Raw genomic sequence first — 16185 nt, 5'->3', positions numbered from 1 at the left:
TGTCAACATCATGGTCAGTATCTTGTCAACATCATGGTCAGTATCATGTCAACATCATGGTCAGTATCATGTCAACATCATGGTCAGTATCATGGTCAGTATCATGTCAACATCATGGTCTTCCTAAATCAATCTTTTCTCCAGGGGCTATTTCTGTATATTTTCAAAACAATCCACACCTTAGAATGCACGAGCACGATATCTTTGACAACAGGTTTCAAGTCTCTGCAAGTTGATTTTCATACCAGACTGAAATTAATCCTTCCTCAAAAACCAAACTAACTATGGTGTGCTTTTGAAAAGGTCAGCAGTAGTGCCTCGGCTCTTACTGTGGAAAAACCAGGAGGCACGCAACTCAACTCATTTAAAAACGCTCCAAATCTTTATTCACAGCAGGAGCAAGGTTGCTGGTGTGAATAAATATTTGGAGTTTGATTCTTTCTATTAGCATTTTGGCTATGCACCATAGATGAAGCATGTGTGTCTTTGAATATTCCTCTTACTCTGTCGTGCCGTAGGTCTGAATTACTGGATCACCTCAGGACGACCAGGCTGGAAAAGCGTCGGCTGCACCAGGTGCTCAGAGAGTTTGAGGAGCATTTCTACACTCTTACTGGCCGGTAAGCATTCCGGAGTTTCATTTAACCCGGCCAGCCCTGGCCTGTACACACAAGACACAGACACTCCCAAACGCTTCTATGTTTTTTTGGCATTTTATTTAGTCTTTTAATAAATTCAGAACATTTGGTTTGTCATAGTTCAACAATGCCTTTGTGTAAAATGGAAAGGAAAGAACATCCACGATAAAACAAAATGTCCCATTGTTAATGGGACAACTGCGTGATGCACACTCACTTAACGAGAACACAACACAGAGAGAAGTACTCAGGAGAGAGAGAGAGAGACAGAGAAATGGAGATAGCTGCTCTGAACTGTACATATATTTTCATACTGTACACGTTAGCAGTTCTCCAAAGTAAAATACAATGTTTTTTTTGTTTTTTTTGTATTTATTACAATACACACTGTACAAAGCTATCTGAGTAAGGCAACACAGGGGCTATTGACCAGTTATGGGATCTGCTGCAGTTTGTCTGGAAATTATAGTAAATTAAAAAAAGCTTCTATCTTTTCATCTCTATCTTCTGGCCTCATTTATTTTTTTACTTCCTCTTCTTCTTCAAGGCCATGTCAAAAGGAGGACCGTGGACCAATGGCAGACGAGTACTGCCAGTACAAAAACCTCAAAGCACAGCTCCGTCTACTGGACGCCCTGCTCAGTAAACAGGACTCAACCAAGACGGGTTAAGAGTCCCTCACAGTGGGACTTTTATTATTATGCTTTCCAGAAACAAAAACCGTCAGGCCTGTCAGAAGCTGGTGTTTCATGCCATGCTTATGTTGATGCACTTTAATTGACATTGACTCTCTGGTGTCTGGAGCGACGGCAACACAGGCAACACATGCCAGATGAGCTGCTGCTCTCAAAAGCAGATTATAGTCCCTAAAACACACCCCTTGTTGTACATGACATGTTTATAACAAGCTATTATAAACCACATGTAGTCCACACTACACTAGTCCATCTCACGACAAAATATACCAATAACCAATTGTTGTTAGTTACATGTTAGCATTTTCTAAGCTTGTGTATTTTATGGCACTTTGTTGCTTTCACATTTTTCCCCTTGCCAAAATACTGCTTTTGTACAATATGGTACAGAGTTCATGTGGAAACGCTGCATTTTCTTTTCTTGTAAAGTGCGATCTTGGCAAGAGAGTGAGAGAGTTAAATGTTACACAATCAGTCAGACAATCGCATAGAATGGTTGTGCATGTCAACTAGCTTTTAAGTTTTACATTGTGCTATGATATGCAATAGGAATTTCATACTTGATATGAATTGTGACAGTTGAAGTTACATGTTTTAACTTGGGGGGGGGGGGGGGGGGGGGGGCATTGTACTGTAAATGTTGGCATAGTAGTGTCTCCTGCAGTCCAATCCCTCAGTCCTTTGTACATAAATAGTTTTTGTGAGTACAATTAATTTCCCCCCTAAATGCCATTCTTGACAATGTTCAGTGTTTGACATTGTGCACTTCTGGTTCATATATTTATATATATATATATATATTATATCGATACAAAATAAATATTTTTTCACACTTACTCTGCTAAACACAGTTTATGGTTCTACTTTGTTTAATCTTTCCATCAGCTAGAATAAGTCAAAACAAAAAAAGAATACAAAAAGTGTTTAAGACAGGTAGCTATTGTGGAGGTACTGACAGTTTTCAAATTCATGCTGCACAGAACTGCATCATGCTTAAGGTTACTAATGGTTAGTGTATAGTGTTCACCTATTGGTGAACACACTTTCAGAAGCTGTTGCATTACTACTGTAGTTGTACGACTCTACGGTTTTGTGTGTGTGTGTGTGTGTGTGTGTGTGTGTGTTTGTGTGTTTGTTTGTTTGTTTGTGTTTGCTATACCTTTGGTGTAAAAGAATACTGAAAGAACTTGATGCTGCAGCCCTAGGAAATTGTAGTACCAGGCAGTCCCTGCCACAAGTAGGAGATAAAAAGAAACCTATCTTGGTCTGCCCCTGAAAAAAACAGAACATTCTTTTCCCCAGAAAGGCAGACAAGCAAATTAAAAAGAACACAAGTGTCTGTCCACATGGACAGCGGTTGACCAATAGAATATCAGTCCAAACAGGTCAACGGTCGTTGAGACTGAGGGATGACTAATAGAAAAAGTAGATACAAAAAAAGGAAAAAAAAGAAACGGGTAATTCAATTAAAACAGCAAACACATGCAAGGAGGGAGAGACGGGGTCATTTATGTGGTTAGTATAGTTAAAGGGTTCAGTCAAATAGCCAGAGTTGACATGACTCGATGGACATTTGGGGGGGATGGATGGTTTGACCAACAAATGTTGGGGGTCCCAGTGTATTGTTGTCTCTTGATGGATGGCGTGTGGTACGTTTCTTTACGTTAATCTTGCTAAATGGAGGGGAGGTCGATGGAGTTTGTGTGTATGAGTTTTGCCCGCCTTCCTCTTGTTTTTCCTCCACAGTTTTCGTCGGGGGGTGATTGATGGTCCAGATGTCTTACTGCCTTGAGCGCAATCGGCCAAATCCGATTGGTGTTGTTCCGTTCCCGTCTTCCTGTGTGAGTGTAACTATAACTGTGTGTGTCTCCAAGAAAGAGGTCCTCCCGTCTTCCTCCTCCTGCTCCCAGACCTCGCTCAGCGTCCCACGCTGATGTTGCAGATCTTGCAGCTGGGGTCCTTCTTCGCGTTGACGGTGGAGAGGCTCATCAGCTGGTGGCCGCTGATCTCCGCCACTGTGCCCAGAGCCAGGTCCAAGGGCTCCGTGAAGATCACCTCCAGGTTCACGTCCTGCGCGTGGCGGAACACCAGGCCTCCGTCGCCGCCCGCCGTCTCGTCCCGCTCGCAGGTGAGGAAGCGGTTGTCGGCGATGTCGAGCAGCGGCAGCCGCTGCTTGCAGAAGTCGTCCCCGGGCGAGCCGCGCGGCGCCAGCACCAGGATGACGTAGTGGTATGCCGTGTACATGCAGTAGAAGTCCCCGAAGTACAGGTTCGTGTCGGGGTTGAAGAGCACTTCGGCGCGCACCTCGAAGCGGTGGCGTCCATACGGCGAGTCCTGCGGCGTCTTGCCTGTGTTGAACTCTGTGTTGCAGCTGAAGAAGATGCCCTTTAGTTTTCCACTGATGGGCGAGCCATGGCTGCCGCTGTTGTCTTTCACCGATGGCAGCATCCGACTTCCCTGCACCTCCCTGGGGTGGGTGGAGAGTCAGACACATTCATTATCGTGGGGCATTAGCCTCCTGTAAACAGTAATTACACCTAAGCTGCATCTACTTTTCTGCTTTGATTTCGCTCTTTGTCTAGGCTGCTTCATCAAGGTAAACTAGCAGTAATTAATTGTACCGCAACATTCCTTTGTTATTATAATAAACTCTCAGACAGACAAAACAGTGTTCACAAAGCTCCCTGCTACAAATGAATAGATAACAATCTGCGTGCTCTGGAGGCAATCACTTTAAAGGCAATCATTATATGGTAGTTCTAATTATGGAATTAACTCTGCTGCACTCCCACCCATGGTCAGTGGTCACAGTAGTGGAGGCTATGTGACCTTCAGTTTATGTGTTGTCCACAAGGGTTTGCTGTTTGACAGAGGTATGTTCTAATATAGATCAGATTCACTGTATTGTCACTTGGACTTGCAATGTTTACATACATTACATAGTAGTAGTACTTCTTTATGCCCGAGGCCCTGAAGCAGCTGCAGTGAAAGTCAGAACTCAAAGTGTGGCTGACTTCATACACCTCTAACAAAAGAAAGCTCCATGGTGGAGTAAGCAGCCAGAGAGCATGACAGGATGCTGATGGGAGAGAGGGTAATGCCACCGGAGTAGTGCAGCGGGGACCGAGCAAAGGAAATGCACTACATGGCTCAAGCAAACCACTAAAAATAAGCGACTCCTCCAGACATACCGTGTAGTATGCCCTCCTCTCCAACTGTACTGTAGTGTACTGTACTGTATGTCTCTCGCTGACACTTCTCTAACATCTGAACTGAAATCATCACTGACTTAAAGAGCATTTTTTTTCTAAGTATACAGTATTTGAATTGTGTGATATTGGTCCAAAGCTAAAAAAGACCCAGGGACCTTGTAACGTAATAAATAATAATAATGATAATAAGGGGGGAGAATAAGAAGAAAAAAATTAATCAAACTCCACACTCTGCATTTCAATTTCACGCTGTTCTTACTGGAACACTATCAATTAAAAGTTAACTGTGTCCGGGATACCGTACATGACATCCTGTGAGTGGTGGAATGTATAGTATAGTAATACTTTGGGCCTGCTAGCAGATTACTGTTGGCAACAGAACAGCAGGTGCCATGTGTTTGGGATTTATGGAGCTAATCCTAAACTTGCAATGGACATGATTTTGTGCATTGTTCTGTAGACCGTCCACATGACACAACACAGACCACCAAGCCAATAAGGTGCTGCATGTTTGTACTGTAGCTTTCCTTGTAAATCTGTTCGTTTCAGCAAGCAACACCGTCGTACTACGGAGCATAAACATGGCTTCAATCAACAGCATATCACTAGTATAGAGCACATCTTGACTATGGCAGCTGTCTCTGAATGAGATGCTACTCAACCATTAAACATACAGTACTGGAGTTGTTTGCTAATGTCAAGGACCTGCAGCACACCATGATCCCATCATGAACAAGCCAACTGTGCTAAGCAGTGATTCATGCAAACTGTCTAATTTCAATTGAGCTTCAGCATTGCAACTTTGTAGGACTGGACATATTTAGATAATACTTTTTGATAATTTTGTTAAATAATCATGAATAAATCCTATATAATTACATTCTGGGTAAATTTTAAAACCGCTAAAGTCCAGAAGATTACATTATTTTACTGTAATGCAGCTGTTACGGCCCTATATGGCCACATGGGGCCGTAACAGCTGCATTACAGTAAAATAATGTAATCTTTGTTAACCCTCCTGAGTGATTTAAAATAATGTAATCTTTGTTAACCCTCCTGAGTGATTTAAAATAATGTAATCTTTGTTAACCCTCCTGAGTGATTTTTGTGATTTCTGTGCCCGCCTTCATGGTGTTTGGAGGGTGGAGTCAAGTGGAGATTGGAGGAGTGGCTTGTTTGGAGGCACACCTGGGCCTCATCTCATCAGCTCTCCACCTCCATGTGCCTGAACCCTTTGTTTGTAGCTAGCATTTCAATCCTGTGTTCCAAGTCTGTAGGCTGTGCTTGATAAGGTAACTGTTTAAAGTAAAGACAAGGGAAGCCTGGTAGGGGTGTGCTGCCTTTTAATTTAATCCATTGTTTTTTCCTTTTTTATGTTTACTTGGTTACTTGATTACTTGGTTTGGAGTGCCGTTTTCAGGTAGGGTGGAGTTCTGTTTGTTGTTTTGGCCTTGTTTTATCCCCGATGATATATGCTTTCCCTATTGACATTTTCTATCAACTTCTGTAACCGTAACCTCAAGATTGTTAATGAATGTTTTTTTTGCTTACTCTGGTTTGTTACTTTTTAGTTATGTGTTACTCCTTAGCCTCTAGACTCCATATAAGGTCGTAACAGCAGCCTTAAAACGTCATTAAACGTCAATTTTATACATAGTAAACTTTTATATCTAGTCTCTTATCACAATATTGATATAATATTAATATACTGAATATTGCCCAGCCCTATAACTTTTATATATAGTAAACTTTTATATCTAGTCTCTTATCACAATATTGATATAATATTAATATACTGAATATTGCCCAGCCCTATAACTTTGCAGTATACTACAGTAGGCCTAATAGTGTGCCTACAATAATAGGCTAGATCAAGTTTTCAGTGTGAGAAATGGGCAACATTGGAACTCATGTCATTGTTGTAACATATAAGGCAAAGTGGAAGGCATGGAGGCAGATGATGTAAACATAACAAGTTGTAATCAAACAGATTAATTTCAAATATGAGTTACCCAATTGATTGTTTTTATTGATTGAGTGATTCATTAGTTGATGAACAATTCACCACTGGAAAATACATAAATTGTTTCAAACGAGGATAAGAGTACAACTTAACCCATTTTGGCCATTTAGCATGTTATGCTTTTGCTATTGAAAAAGAGCAGATCTACAACCTCATAGCGCGCCACTCGGCGCGCTACGAGCTTATAGGTCTGCTATTTTTGAAAAATCGAAGTATGACTGACATAAACATAGCTTTTTCAGAAAACTGTCATTTTCAAACAGACATTTTTAGAATCTGATCTCAGGTCAGAATGGGTTCAATCCTCTCTGGCTGTGGTGCTATAAATGAAGTGTGTGGGCTGCCCACCTGGCATGGTCAAAGTACTCCTTGTTCTGGTTCCTGTAGAAGACGGAGAAACGCAGCAGCCGTCCGGAAATCACCTCTGCCTTCTCTAGCAGCTGGGTTAGATGTACTGGAGAGTAATCTGGACGCACAGTCACACACACACACACACAAACACACACACACACACCAGTGAGACGTGTGCACGCATCCGCCTCGTTGACAGCAGACTGCTGTGATAACCAGCAAAAAACGATGGGTTCTTATAGCCCATGTTTTTTGAATTTTTGAAAAAATAATTATCCTCGTTTTTCATCATTTTGGACCATGGGCTATAGCCCATATCGTACGGCATACTATAGCACGCCGTTTTTCATCATTTTTGACGATTTGACAAAAATGAAAAAAACGATGGGTTATATCCCATGTTTTTTGAAATTTTGAAAAAAAAAGTTATCCTCGTTTCTCATCATTTTGGACCATGGGCTATAGCCCATATCGTACGGCATACTATAGCACGCCGTTTTTCATCATTTTTGACGATTTGACAAAAATAAAAAAACGATGCGTTATAGCCCATGTTTTTTTTAATTAAAAAAAGAAAAAGTTATCCTCGTTTCTCATCATTTTGGACCATGGGCTATAGCCCATATCGTACGGCATACTATAGCACGCCGTTTTTCATCATTTTTGACGATTTGACAAAACTTAAAAAATTAAAAAAAACCATGGGTTATAGCCCATGTTTATTGAAATTTTGAAAAAAAAAGTTATCCTCGTTTCTCATCATTTTGGACCATGGGCTATAGCCCATATCGTACGGCATACTATAGCACGCCGTTTTTCATCATTTTTCAGGATTTGAAAAAAATAACAAATTCCAAATTAAAATGTGGGAAATCCACGTAAATTCCACTAGCACGTCACGTCATGTTATCATCGTAAACGCCGTTGTGAATTTGGACCATGGTGTTGCAAAGCAAAAGAAAGCGCTGGTAGTGTACTATCCAAGCTTCTGCCTGGATATAGGGTTCGAAGCCCTACAGCGCTGTAACCTGCTAACCTTAGTCCTGTTGTATGTTCACATTAAATATGAAATTCACTATTTCACCAGTGTGAAGTCAACTTGGAGAAATGGAGAGCAAAGGGTTAAATCTGGACTGACAATCATTGCCACTGACACTCTGCTGATTGTCACTCACTCACTCACTCACTCCCCAATTGCCTCACTAATCAGCATCAGTGCATTCACTGCACCTGAGAGTAGGGCGTTGGCCAAACACAGGAAACACACAAACCTCCATGAGAAACAGCAGTGTGCATCCAAACAGGAGCAACACACACAAACAGCAGAGCAGAACGGTGCAGCCATATAAATGCTGGAGAGACAGCCGGTGAGAGAACTGTATATCTGTGACAGATCATGCCAGTTGCATGCCAGTTCATGGACACTTGTTATTGTTTGTTGTTGTTTATGATGACTTGAGTTGAAGTTAAAGGAAACATGATGGCCAATTGGACATGAACAATGAACATGATCATTTGATTTAAAATACATTTGAATTGATTATTGATTGATAAAAACGTTTCAATGATGCTAATTAATTCAGTTTATTTAATTTACATTTCATGAGTTTATTATGTTTAAAAACTGTTTAGAAACGAATTGAGAAAAAAATGAATTGATTTAGAAATGAGTTGATTAAGAGACACTTAAGTAAAAATGATATTTAGGTGTTTAGAACATGTAAAGTATGTGTATTAATTGAATGTGCATTATACTTACATTAGTTCTTTTTTATTTTCCCTTTAAGGTTTTTCACCTTACCTGACTTGCCCACTAACTGACTTACACAATACCTGTACAACTGTACTCAACTACAAAGTAAAGAAGAGTAAAAAGAAGGAAACTGTGTGGTCATTGTATGAGTGAAACCCAGTAACAATCTCCATATGGTCTGTGCCATCCCTTTTCAAGCAGGGAAACTGCAAAAAATACTAAATAGCTTGACAACCAGTGTTAAGATGCTGTGTTTAGATTACCCCACCTGAAACTAATCTATAATACGATATGGGCTATAGCCCATGGTCCAAAATGATGAGAAACGAGGCTAACTCTTTTTTTCAAAATTTAAAAAAACATGGGCTATAACCCATCGTTTTTGTCATTTCGTCATTTTTTTCAAATCTTCAAAAATGATGAAAAACGGCGCGCTATAGTATGCCGTACGATATGGGCTATAGCCCACGGTCCAAAATGATGAGAAACGAGGCTAACTTTTTTTTCAAAATTTCAAAAAACATGGGCTATAACCCATCGTTTTTGTCATTTCGTCATTTTTTTCAAATCTTCAAAAATGATGAAAAACTGCGCGCTATAGTATGCCGTACGATATGGGCTATAGCCCACGGTCCAAAATGATGAGAAACGAGGCTAACTTTTTTTTTCAAAATTTCAAAAAACATGGGCTATAACCCATCGTTTTTGTCATTTCGTCATTTTTTTCAAATCTTCAAAAATGATGAAAAACTGCGCGCTATAGTATGCCGTACGATATGGGCTATAGCCCATAGCCCAAAATGATGAGAAACGAGGCTAACTTTTTTTTTCAAAATTTCAAAAAACATGGGCTATAACCCATCGTTTTTGTCATTTCGTCATTTTTTTCAAATCTTCAAAAATGATGAAAAACGGCGCGCTATAGTATGCCGTACGATATGGGCTATAGCCCATGGTCCAAAATGATGAGAAACGAGGCTAACTTTTTTTTTCAAAATTTCAAAAAACATGGGCTATAACCCATCGTTTTTGTCATTTCGTCATTTTTTTCAAATCTTCAAAAATGATGAAAAACTGCGCGCTATAGTATGCCGTACGATATGGGCTATAGCCCACGGTCCAAAATGATGAGAAACGAGGCTAACTTTTTTTTTCAAAATTTCAAAAAACATGGGCTATAACCCATCGTTTTTGTCATTTCGTCATTTTTTTCAAATCTTCAAAAATGATGAAAAACGGTGCGCTATAGTATGCCGTACGATATGGGCTATAGCCCATGGTCCAAAATGATGAGAAACGAGGCTAACTTTTTTTTTCAAAATTTCAAAAAACATGGGCTATAACCCATCGTTTTTGTCATTTCGTCATTTTTTTCAAATCTTCAAAAATGATGAAAAACGGTGCGCTATAGTATGCCGTACGATATGGGCTATAGCCCATGGTCCAAAATGATGAGAAACGAGGATAACTTTTTTTTTCAAAATTTCAAAAAACATGGGCTATAACCCATCGGTTTTGTCATTTCGTCATTTTTTTCAAATCCTCAAAAATGATGAAAAACGGCGCGCTATAGTATGCCGTACGATATGGGCTATAGCCCATGGTCCAAAATGATGAGAAACGAGGATAACTTTTTTTTTCAAAATTTCAAAAAACATGGGCTATAACCCATCGTTTTTGTCATTTCGTCATTTTTTTCAAATCTTCAAAAATGATGAAAAACTGCGCGCTATAGTATGCCGTACGATATGGGCTATAGCCCACGGTCCAAAATGATGAGAAACGAGGCTAACTTTTTTTTTCAAAATTTCAAAAAACATGGGCTATAACCCATCGTTTTTGTCATTTGGTCATTTTTTTCAAATCTTAAAAAATGATGAAAAACGGCGCGCTATAGTATGCCGTACGATATGGGCTATAGCCCATGGTCCAAAATGATGAGAAACGAGGCTAACTTTTTTTTTCAAAATTTCAAAAAACATGGGCTATAACCCATCGTTTTTGTCATTTCGTCATTTTTTCAAATCTTCAAAAATGATGAAAAACGGCGCGCTATAGTATGCGGTACGATATGGGCTATAGCCCATGGTCCAAAATGATGAGAAACGAGGCTAACTTTTTTTTTCAAAATTTCAAAAAACATGGGCTATAACCCATCGTTTTTGTCATTTCGTCATTTTTTTCGAATCTACAAAAATGATGAAAAACGGCGCGCTATAGTATGCCGTACGATATGGGCTATAGCCCACGGTCCAAAATGATGAGAAACAAGGCTAACTTTTTTTTTCAAAATTTCAAAAAACATGGGCTATAACCCATCGTTTTTGTCATTTCGTCATTTTTTTCAAATCTTCAAAAATGATGAAAAACTGCGCGCTATAGTATGCCGTACGATATGGGCTATAGCCCACGGTCCAAAATGATGAGAAACGAGGCTAACTTTTTTTTTCAAAATTTCAAAAAACATGGGCTATAACCCATCGTTTTTGTCATTTCGTCATTTTTTTCAAATCTTCAAAAATGATGAAAAACGGTGCGCTATAGTATGCCGTACGATATGGGCTATAGCCCACGGTCCAAAATGATGAGAAACGAGGCTAACTTTTTTTTTCAAAATTTCAAAAAACATGGGCTATAACCCATCGTTTTTGTCATTTCGTCATTTTTTTCAAATCTTCAAAAATGATGAAAAACGGTGCGCTATAGTATGCCGTACGATATGGGCTATAGCCCACGGTCCAAAATGATGAGAAACGAGGCTAACTTTTTTTTTCAAAATTGCAAAAAACATGGGCTATAACCCATCGTTTTTGTCATTTCGTCATTTTTTTCAAATCTTCAAAAATGATGAAAAACTGCGCGCTATAGTATGCCGTACGATATGGGCTATAGCCCACGGTCCAAAATGATGAGAAACGAGGCTAACTTTTTTTTTCAAAATTTCAAAAAACATGGGCTATAACCCATCGTTTTTGTCATTTCGTCATTTTTTTCAAATCTTCAAAAATGATGAAAAACTGCGCGCTATAGTATGCCGTACGATATGGGCTATAGCCCACGGTCCAAAATGATGAGAAACGAGGCTAACTTTTTTTTTCAAAATTTCAAAAAACATGGGCTATAACCCATCGTTTTTGTCATTTCGTCATTTTTTTCAAATCTTCAAAAATGATGAAAAACTGCGCGCTATAGTATGCCGTACGATATGGGCTATAGCCCACGGTCCAAAATGATGAGAAACGAGGCTAACTTTTTTTTTCAAAATTTCAAAAAACATGGGCTATAACCCATCGTTTTTGTCATTTCGTCATTTTTTTCAAATCTTCAAAAATGATGAAAAACTGCGCGCTATAGTATGCCGTACGATATGGGCTATAGCCCACGGTCCAAAATGATGAGAAACGAGGCTAACTTTTTTTTTCAAAATTTCAAAAAACATGGGCTATAACCCATCGTTTTTGTCATTTCGTCATTTTTTTCAAATCTTCAAAAATTATGAAAAACTGCGCGCTATAGTATGCCGTACGATATGGACTATAGCCCACGGTCCAAAATGATGAGAAACGAGGCTAACTTTTTTTTTCAAAATTTCAAAAAACATGGGCTATAACCCATCGTTTTTGTCATTTCGTCATTTTTTTCAAATCTTCAAAAATGATGAAAAACTGCGCGCTATAGTATGCCGTACGATATGGGCTATAGCCCACGGTCCAAAATGATGAGAAACGAGGCTAACTTTTTTTTTCAAAATTTCAAAAAACATGGGCTATAACCCATCGTTTTTGTCATTTCGTCATTTTTTTCAAATCTTCAAAAATGATGAAAAACTGCGCGCTATAGTATGCCGTACGATATGGGCTATAGCCCACGGTCCAAAATGATGAGAAACGAGGCTAACTTTTTTTTCCAAAATTTCAAAAAACATGGGCTATAACCCATCGTTTTTGTCATTTTGTCATTTTTTTCAAATCTTCAAAAATGATGAAAAACTGCGCGCTATAGTATGCCGTACGATATGGGCTATAGCCCACGGTCCAAAATGATGAGAAACGAGGCTAACTTTTTTTTTCAAAATTTCAAAAAACATGGGCTATAACCCATCGTTTTTGTCATTTCGTCATTTTTTTCAAATCTTCAAAAATGATGAAAAACTGCGCGCTATAGTATGCCGTACGATATGGGCTATAGCCCACGGTCCAAAATGATGAGAAACGAGGCTAACTTTCTTTTTCAAAATTTCAAAAAACATGGGCTATAACCCATCGTTTTTGTCATTTCGTCATTTTTTTCAAATCTTCAAAAATGATGAAAAACTGCGCGCTATAGTATGCCGTACGATATGGGCTATAGCCCACGGTCCAAAATGATGAGAAACGAGGCTAACTTTTTTTTTCAAAATTTCAAAAAACATGGGCTATAACCCATCGTTTTTGTCATTTCGTCATTTTTTTCAAATCTTCAAAAATGATGAAAAACTGCGCGCTATAGTATGCCGTACGATATGGGCTATAGCCCACGGTCCAAAATGATGAGAAACGAGGCTAACTTTTTTTTTCAAAATTTCAAAAAACATGGGCTATAACCCATCGTTTTTGTCATTTTGTCATTTTTTTCAAATCTTCAAAAATGATGAAAAACTGCGCGCTATAGTATGCCGTACGATATAGGCTATAGCCCATGGTGCAAAATGATGAGAAACGAGGTAAACTTTTTTTTCCAAAATTTCAAAAAACATGGGCTATAACCCATCGTTTTTTTATTTTTTTCAAATCCTCCAAAATGATGAAAAACGGCGTGCTATAGTATGCTGTACGGTAGGGGCTATAGCCCATGTTCAAAAATGATGAAAAATGAGGATAACAGTTTTTTCAAAAACTCAAAAAACGATGGGCTATAACCCATGTTTTTTGAAATTTTGAAATTTTTTCAAATCCTCAAAAATTATGAAAAACGGCGTGCTATAGTATGCCGTATGGTAGGGGCTATAGCCCCATTTTTTTTCAAAAATTCAAAAAACGATGGGCTATAACCCATGTTTTTTGAATTTTAGATTTTTTTCAAATCCTCAAAAATGATGAAAAACGGCGTGCTATAGTATGCCGTACGAAATGGGCTATAGCCCATGGTCCAAAATGATGAGAAACGAGGCTAACTTTTTTTTCCAAAATTTCAAAAAACATGGGCTATAACCCATCTTTTTTTTCATTTTTGTCAAATCATCAAAAATGATGAAAAACGGCGCGCTATAGTATGCCGTACGATATAGGCTATAGCCCATGGTCCAAAATGATGAGAAACGAGGTAAACTTTTTTTTCCAAAATTTCAAAAAACATGGGCTATAACCCATCGTTTTTTTATTTTTTTCAAATCCTCCAAAATGATGAAAAACGGCGTGCTATAGTATGCCGTACGATATGGGCTATAGCCCATGGTCCAAAATGATGAGAAACGAGGCTAACTTTTTTTTTCAAAATTTCAAAAAACATGGGCTATAACCCATCGTTTTTTTATTTTTTAATTTTCCTCTTTGCCTCTTTATCCAATCTTTCACTGTAGAGTGTGCAATAGCATCAATTCTGCATGAGTCATGGTGGTGAACTGGTTAGGACACTGGCCCTGCAACCAGAAGGTTCCTGGTTCAAATACAGTGATGACATTTTTCCAATTAATCTTGTCTTGCATCTTTGTCCAATCTTTCACTGTAGAGCATGCAATAGCATCATTTCTGCATGAGCTATGGTGGTGCAATGGTTAAAATTCAGACCTTGCAAACAGAAGGTTCTGGGTTCAAGTCCAGCACGGGCATTTTCCTCTTTGCATCTTTATCCAATCTTTCACTGTAGACTGTGCAATAGCATCAGTTCTGCATGAGTCATGGTGGTGAACTGGTTAGGACACTGGCCCTGCAACCAGAAGGTTCCTGGTTCAAATACAGTGATGACCTTTTTCCAAGTTTGTACTCTTGTAGAAGAACATTTTCAGTCGATCTAATTTCTGAAAGGTGGGTTAAGTAAGACGTTCGCCGATAGATCTGACATGTCAGTGTGGCGCAGAAGATAAACCTGGAACTTAGAAACCAGAGGGACAGGATTCAAACCTAACATTTTCACTGTCCATCAAAATTCTCGAAAGTGGGTTAAGTATTACATTCCCGATTATAGCTTACAGCCCAGCGTGGCTCAAAAGATACACCTGAGGTTTACAATCCAAAGGTTACTGGTTCAAAACTCAAACAAAACTAATAATCAACCAAAAACTCAAACAAAACTAAAAGAAACTCAAACAAAACTAAAAATCAACAAAAAACTCAAACAAAACTAAAAGAAACTCAAACAAAACTAATAATCAACAAAAAACTCAAAAATGAGTCAATATAAAAACTGAAACAACAAAAGCAATAAACAAAAATCATCAACCACAACAATACAAATGCCTAACCTAAATGCGTTTCAAAGCAAACGTATGTCATACAATCTCTAATCATTAGGGTTCATTATGACAACAAATGAGATTTAGGTTGGAACTACTTTATTCTGCACTCGCATTTAATATTTCAATGAGCAGTGTTTAGTATAAATATGAGTTCCCGATTATACCTTACATGCCAGTGTGGCGCAGGTGATAAACCGGGGGTTTATAAACAGGACATTCACGGTTCAAGTCCCCTGAAGAACATTTTCAATGTCCATCTAAATTCTAAAAGGCTGGTTAAATATGAGTTCCCGATTATACCTTACATGCCAGTGTGGCGCAGGTGATAAACCGGGGATTTATAAACAGGACATTCAGGGTTCAAGTCTCCTGAAGAACATTTTCAATGTCCATCTAAATTCTAAAAGGCTGGTTAAATACAAGTTCCCGATTGTATCTTACATGCCAGTGTGGCGCAGGTGATAAACCGGGGGTTTATAAACAGGACATTCACGGTTCAAGTCTCCTGAAGAACATTTTCACTATCCATCTAAATTCTAAAAGGCTGGTTAAATATTAGTTCCCGATTATACCTTACATGCCAGTGTGGCTCAATAGATAAAAACTAGGCTTCAAAAACCAAACGTCATAGGTTCAAACCTCAAAGAAAACTAATAATCAACCAAAAGTCAAACAAAAACAAAAACCAAAAAAGAAAAAAATCAACTGAAAAAAAACAGCTGAGATAAAGTGTCATAAAAAAACTCAAATATCTCAATAAAAACTAAAAATAAAATGGTTCAATCAAATTAATGTGAAAAGTACAAAAATCACTTTGCTTAATATGTACATTTCTTAAGCTCCACCCCCAGGAGGCAGGCTCATAAAAAAATCCCGCCCTAGAGGCGGGTTCCCAAAAAAGATCCTCCCCCTCCCACAGGAGCCAAAAGAGAGCGGGAGGAGGGAGGCCGGATTTCGGCTCTCTTTGCCTTAAAAAGCCCAAAAATGAAGGTTTACCCTGAGCAAGATTCAAACCCACCACCTTCAGCTTGTGAGACCTATGCTTTCCTCTTGCGCCACTAGGACTTTCACACTAATAAG

The 16185-nt window shown here is 38.8% G+C and overlaps 2 protein-coding genes across 7 annotated transcripts in view; one reads left to right on the top strand and one right to left on the bottom strand.

Moving 5' to 3' along the window:
• Positions 1–1329, top strand: part of LOC308327767 (protein FAM13A-like) — a 24747-nt gene extending 23418 nt beyond the window's left edge. Inside the window, exons 19-20 of the mRNA XM_080781303.1 lie at positions 519–620; positions 1186–1329. Coding sequence (XP_080637429.1) covers positions 519–620; positions 1186–1309 — 226 coding nt within the window. The 3' untranslated portion in view covers positions 1310–1329. The remainder of the gene's footprint in view (positions 1–518; positions 621–1185) is intronic.
• The window catches only part of LOC308327768 (phytanoyl-CoA hydroxylase-interacting protein-like), a 67056-nt gene continuing 52199 nt past the window's right edge, over positions 1329–16185 (bottom strand). For 3 of the 6 annotated variants that reach the window (XM_080781309.1, XM_080781308.1, XM_080781307.1), the window contains 2 exons: positions 6917–7034; positions 1329–3800 (listed from right to left, as the gene is read on the bottom strand). In XM_080781309.1, the coding sequence (XP_080637435.1) occupies positions 3251–3800; positions 6917–7034 (668 nt within the window). In that variant the 3' untranslated portion in view covers positions 1329–3250. The remainder of the gene's footprint in view (positions 3801–6916; positions 7035–16185) is intronic. The other 3 variants (XM_080781304.1, XM_080781305.1, XM_080781306.1) reach the window with 1 other exon arrangement.

The sequence above is a fragment of the Protomyctophum bolini genome (genome assembly GCF_963924005.1).
Source record: "Protomyctophum bolini genome assembly, chromosome: 14".
In the NCBI taxonomy this organism is placed as follows: Eukaryota; Metazoa; Chordata; class Actinopteri; order Myctophiformes; family Myctophidae; genus Protomyctophum; species Protomyctophum bolini.
The sequence above is the reverse complement of the archived record's forward strand: the minus strand, read 5'-3'. Positions and strand labels throughout refer to the sequence as shown.